Source organism: Nestor notabilis, unplaced genomic scaffold (assembly GCF_000696875.1).
Source record: "Nestor notabilis isolate BGI_N333 unplaced genomic scaffold, ASM69687v1 scaffold7570, whole genome shotgun sequence".
Taxonomy (NCBI): domain Eukaryota; kingdom Metazoa; phylum Chordata; class Aves; order Psittaciformes; family Psittacidae; genus Nestor; species Nestor notabilis.
The window spans coordinates 1,809-7,885 of record NW_009909613.1 but is presented as its reverse complement, the minus strand read 5'-3'; the positions used below and the strand labels follow the sequence as shown (position 1 = coordinate 7,885).

Genomic DNA, 6,077 nt, shown 5'->3' with positions numbered 1-6,077 from the left:
TCTTTCCCTTCAGGGAACCTCCCCAGCACACAGTTATTTGAGTTGGGAGTCACCCCCTCCAAGCAAGTAGCACGTGAGAATAACAATCCTCTTGCAGGAAAACAAATCAATTCTGGCAGTTGAATTCTGGTCTCTGTGTTTGCACCAGGCAACTCCACTTCTTTAAAGCAGTTAAGCCTTATATTCACAATGTGTAATTATAAACTGAAATTATGAATACTTGTCTTTCATATGATAACAGTCCAATATCTCTCTTTCCTTTTGATAGACTAGGAATTTTTTTTAGTGAATAATGAGAGCCAATTTAAGTCAGACTTTTCAAGGGAGAGAACAGTGAAAAATAGATTCACTTGCCTCTGTAAAAAATTTAACATGGATTCTTTTCATTCTAAGAGCTTGAAACAATTTAAACCAATAAACTTTATGCAAAATGACATACAGAATGGCTTAATATAACCTAGAACAGATTCTTCCATTTGTCTTGCTCCATTTTCACTCAGCTTTGTGCTATGCATTTTCCACCTGTTCTGTCTTATACGTATGAGAACTCCCATTTAGAAATTCATCATATTTTACAGAGAAAGGTAAAATAAATAGACATACTTCAGGTTATACAAATTAAAAGGTAAGTGCTGGGTTTGGATGAAGTGCAGAGGAAGTCCTGAGAGCTGCAGTGCTCACACCCAGAGCCCCAGGTTTAGAGCTAGTGCTTCCTTTAGTATAAGCGTTCCACATGTTCGGACAGGTAGTAGAGCCCTCACTGCTCCCACATCCTGCTTCTTCCTGGCCTTTGATTTTAAACAGGAATTTGGAAGGAGAACTAGTACTATTTGGTATTTGGGATATCATGCAAATAAATAGGGATATTTCAGGGGATATTATGGTTTTTTGCTACATGGAAGGCACTAAAAGCTAAGTTTTATGACCACTGAGCACAAACTTGTCTAAGGATTTTGGCTTACTTTAGGAAAAAAAAAAAAAAAAGAATCCCTGGCTCTGGTTTCATCATGCCATGGTGCTAATTATGAAAAATACTAATAGTTTCTCTTAAGAAATTTTTATGGCTCTTGAGGCTGCCACTAGTCAGAAAAAGAAGGAAATTTTCTCTCAGTCCTTTTCTGGAATGGGGGGTTAAAAAAATAATTCATTCCTTTAAAAAAAGAAAAGTAATTGCTTTTAAAAGTATAGTTTCTATGTTCCTATGCTCAGTTCTCTTAGTTCTTGATATAACATAATGAGATGCTAACATTCATTTTTATGAAAAACAATACTCTCATCTTTCAGAGTGGTTAAGTTTGAAGAAAGTGTGCAGCCATAAATACTATATTGTCTCTGACAGAGAGTATATACAACTCTAAAATTACTTCTAGGTGCTTGAAGCACCTACCCTTGTCTTTTCTATAAAAATACGCCTGATTAAGGTAGGACTGTCTGTAGGAATCAAGCTTACTCCACTTGTACTTAAGCTAATTTACCATAAGGACTTCTATGATCTTATATAAAGCCAGGTTGGATGGGGATCTGAGCAATCTGGTGTAGTGGAAGGCGTCCTGGCCCATGGCAGGCGGATTGGAACTAGATCTTTAAGGTCTCTTCCAAGCCAAACCATTCCATGATTCTACTATCTCCACTATATTTGAGAGGAGGAACATATATATTCCTCAGTTGTCTGGCAACTTACTGCTCACACAATTTTCAACAGGGAACTGAGGCACAGGAAGTCTAAGTGGTGGATCTAAAATATGTAAGGATTAGAGAGAGAAAAAATATATTAAATTAACTTCCCTTGCAGTGGAACAGCTTCTCATTGTCAAACAAAGGGAAGAGGGACTGCCCCCCCCACCCCCCACCCAGCAGTTGGGCAGGGAAAAGTAACTCCATAAAACTCTTTTTATGCTTCTCTCATTTTGACTTCAAAACAAAGCTGCTGTAGAGGTAGACTTATATGGAGTTATATGAACTGTACATGGAGGCTGGATTTTCTTTGCTTGGGATTTTTTCAATTGCCCTGAATACATCTTTATTCTTATCCATTGTGTCCCCACTAATACAAACAGGTATCATGCTGGTATTCAGCTAAGTAATACTTTTGTCATCCACAGATGGACAGGGGATTACATGGCTAAGAAATGAAATAAAAGCTAAATCCCTATGCTTGATAAATCCTTGCTTGTTTTCTCTTTCATTCAGGATTACCGAGTGAACATCTTTCTCCGACAGAATTGGAATGATCCACGCCTCGCATACAGTGAATATCCAGATGACTCTTTAGACTTAGATCCATCCATGTTGGATTCAATTTGGAAACCCGATTTGTTCTTTGCTAATGAAAAAGGTGCCAACTTTCATGAAGTTACAACAGATAACAAGTTGTTGCGAATTTTCAAAAATGGGAATGTACTTTATTCCATCAGGTGAGTATACAATCAAATGATTTTTTTTGCAGACAGAAGCTCAAAAATGTACCTAAATTCTAATGGATATCTTCAATTGCTAGTCATGTAGAACTATTGCTCAAGTAGTTGTGACTTTTGAATACCGAACCTTATCATCATTACTGTCCATTGTTAATACTAAAAATAGTAAGAAAAGTATATTTCCCATTTTAAAATACAGATATTGAGCCTAATGGAGCTAGGACACTTGCACAGAGTAAATAATCCTGGAATGTTATAATCTGAACTGGCCTATGTATGAGTTTCACATGCTGTAGCCTCCAATGTTCAATTTTATTTCTTTCTCACCCTTTTGGATATTTCAGTTGCACTTCAACATGGAAACATGACCTGTTTGAGGAAGCATGACATTTAAAGAATAGATCACTTACTGCTGGAAATGGAGAGAAAAGTGGGAAGTAAAGTTTTGAAAAGGTTTAAGAAGCTGTAAGCAGCAATCATAAGTATTGACAAAATCTAGTTATCCTACTTCTTTTCTCTTCTCACCACTTTCCTTTTATTGACACTGACATTAGTAGGCATTTTATCACTATCTTCAAAAACCTGATGTAGTGAGAAACACATTGGGTATAAGTATACTAAAGCCCCATAAGGCAGTATAGATTTGATATCAGTACAGTGACCTACTTGTGCAAAATGTTACACTTTTTAAAATAAATATGCCTCTTATCCAGTTAGTGTTTTGCTTTGCATGCTTTTATGAGACTGCATTAATGGGTAATTGGACTTTTTGAAGAGACACCGAGAATTTGTGAAGCAGTTTGTATACTAAAAGAAAAACAAAACATCTGTGATTTGCATGGATGTATCAGTGGCAAGGGAGCCTCCTCCCTCCTTGCAGTACAAGTAGGCAGTGTCTTGTCAAGCTTACATAGGGAGAAAGGGTTGGATTAAAATTCCTGTGTGTATTTCATATCCTAGAGGGGTTAGTCTGCCAGTCTGGGAACATAATCATTCTTCGGTGTCACAACATGTATTCTGTCACTAGAAACAGATGGAAAGCAAGTAAAAATTATTCCTTCTCTGGACCAAAGTAGAAAGAAGAGGTAAATCAATTATCTCCAGACTGTCTGAATCACCCTGAGAGGCACTGGCAGTTTTTCCACTCTAGTTAAATAACTCTTTCTCCTTGCCCTGCTCCCTCCAGATATGTACAACACAGGGTGTAGACAGCACCACTCAGCTAAAGCAAGTTTGGATTGCAACTTCAACAGAATTCAGACCAAATTCAGGGTCATATGAAATGGGAGGAAGAAAACAAACATAAGAAATTTGTAATATTAAATTATAAAAGCAACCATTGACCGTGATGAAAGCAGATGCCATATAGCTGCTGTGTTTCTTATGAAGCCAGAAAGTTTCTGTTGCCATGATTTAATTAAGAAGTATTACAGTTTCTGAAACAGATTTAAAAATCTTATAACTGCCATCTAGTTGAGTCAGTTCAGCTTTTGATAAGGGGAGACATGTTAATTGTTAACATGCCAGATTTAATATTAAAAGGAAAAAAAGGAGAATGTTTCTAAATTTTCATTTTCCATTCATTTCCTAATGATTCCTCCTCCTCTAATTTTGTTGGAATTATAATATTCCAGTGAAAATAATAAGAAAGTTCCAGTTCTTGTTTCAATGAACACTTAATATAAAATATTAAAATATTTACTGAAGCACAAAGCAAAGTCTAGGTGCCTCTTCTCTGAAATTACTTGCCATGTTACTAGCCTACTAGTCAGATTTTGCATATGGGACCATTTTTAATGGCATGAGAATAAGGTCTGGGTCTGAGTTCCCTCCTCAGGCTCTCTCCTGGCAGCTCTGTCACTGGCAAACTAAACAAAAGTTATAGCAACAAAGAATCAAGAAGCTTTGGAGACTGAGAAAATAAAATAAAAGAAATACACAGCTACCCTTGCCACCTACTGTCCGCTTCCTTTTAGCCCTTAATCCAAAAACAGGGGAATGAGTTGTGTGAGGTTTTTCAAGAATATTCTATCATCTGACCTGATAAATGAAGGTGCAGTCATGACACTGGATGATGAATGGATACCTAGAGAATGTCAATGAGGAAAAACATGTGCCTTTACCTCTTAGATCCATAGAATCAACTAGGTTGGCAAAGACCTTTAAGATCATCAAGTCCAACCATTACCCCAGGACTGCCAAGGCCACCACTAAACCATCTCTCTGAGGGCCTCATCTACAGAGTTTTCGAACACTTTCAAGGATCGTGATTCCACCACTTCCCTGGGAAGCCTGTTCCAATAGCTGATTACTCTCTCTGTGAAGAGTTATTTTTCCTAATATCCAGTCTAAACCTCCCCTGGTGGAACTTGAGGCCATTTTGTCTTGTCCTATTGCTTGTTACTTGGGAGAAGAGACCTATCCGCAGGAGACTGATACTCCTTTCAGGTAGCTGTAGAGAGCAATAAGGTCCCCCATAGCCTTCTCTTCTCCAGTCTAAATAACCCCAGTTCCCCCAGCTGTTCCTCATTAGACTTATTCTCCAGACCCTTCACCAGAAGTACCACTTTAAAGATAAGTTACTATATTGATATAAAAAGTAAAAATACCCCTTTTGCCTATAGGTTGTAAAGCGTTTAACAGGAAGTATCAGGACTAACATGAAGCACAGCTGCAGTTCAAAATTACAGGCATGTTTCAGTGTGCCATCATAAAATGTTATTTTACACCTTTTTCTGACAATTTAAGCACCTTATTTTAGGACAATAACACATAAATTACTTTGCCATCCTGATTTGCAGCTGACATCTGTTATGAAATTCTCATAACTCTGGGTGAATTTTATGTTTGAAACACTGTACCAGTACAATAATTCTGCTGTAAGACAAAAAAGCATGCTGTTGTTACATGTCTTAAGACTTCTCATAGACTTAGGCAACCCTACTGAAAAACTGTTTTTTAAAGTCTGTCATAATTTTTTTTCCACATCATCAAACTAGGCTGAGTGAGTGAAATGGGTTCAGATAATCTATATCACTTTTGAGAGCTTTTTAATTTAAAAAAAAAAAAAGAAATATTTTCTTTGATTCCTAATGACTTCCAATATTTTCATGCATTCTTCCTATGGTATTTTATGGTATATTTTTAATTTTCTTTTTTTGTGTTCTTTCAGATTGACTTTAATACTGTCCTGTCCAATGGATCTAAAAAATTTTCCAATGGATGTGCAAACATGTATAATGCAACTGGAAAGTTGTAAGTTTGCGTAATGTATTATCCTATAAATACTTTTTCAGGTATTACAACAGCTGTGCAGGAGGTAGATAGACCCTTTGTTGTGGTACAAGAACAAATTTTCAAAAAAGAATCCTATTTTACCAAAAGAATCTGTGAAACATACATGATTTTCAAAGGAAGACATTCTTCCATCCTTGTGCTGAAAATCTAAAGTTACTACTGAACTGAAATACCTAGTGCCAATTTATCTTTATGTTAAAAACTTATACACATAGGAATTCACCATTAAGTCTTCCCTCTGTTCACATATACGGGGGGCAGTGATATGGAAGAACATAAATGAAACATGAAAATAACTTTAAAAAGTGATTTATGTGAATATCCCTAAACCAGTAACAACTCAGTGTCCTTAAAAGCTGGAAA

At 36.5% G+C, this 6,077-nt stretch overlaps 1 protein-coding gene across 1 annotated transcript in view; it reads left to right on the top strand.

The window, feature by feature from the left end:
* LOC104404832 (glycine receptor subunit alpha-3-like) overlaps nucleotides 1-5,672 on the top strand; it is a gene marked incomplete at both ends in the record, with an annotated part of 19,776 nt that extends 14,104 nt beyond the window's left edge. The window contains 2 exons of the mRNA XM_010013396.1: nucleotides 2,191-2,414; nucleotides 5,590-5,672. Coding sequence (XP_010011698.1) covers nucleotides 2,191-2,414; nucleotides 5,590-5,672 — 307 coding nt within the window. The remainder of the gene's footprint in view (nucleotides 1-2,190; nucleotides 2,415-5,589) is intronic.
* Between the last annotated feature and the right edge of the window lie 405 nt (nucleotides 5,673-6,077).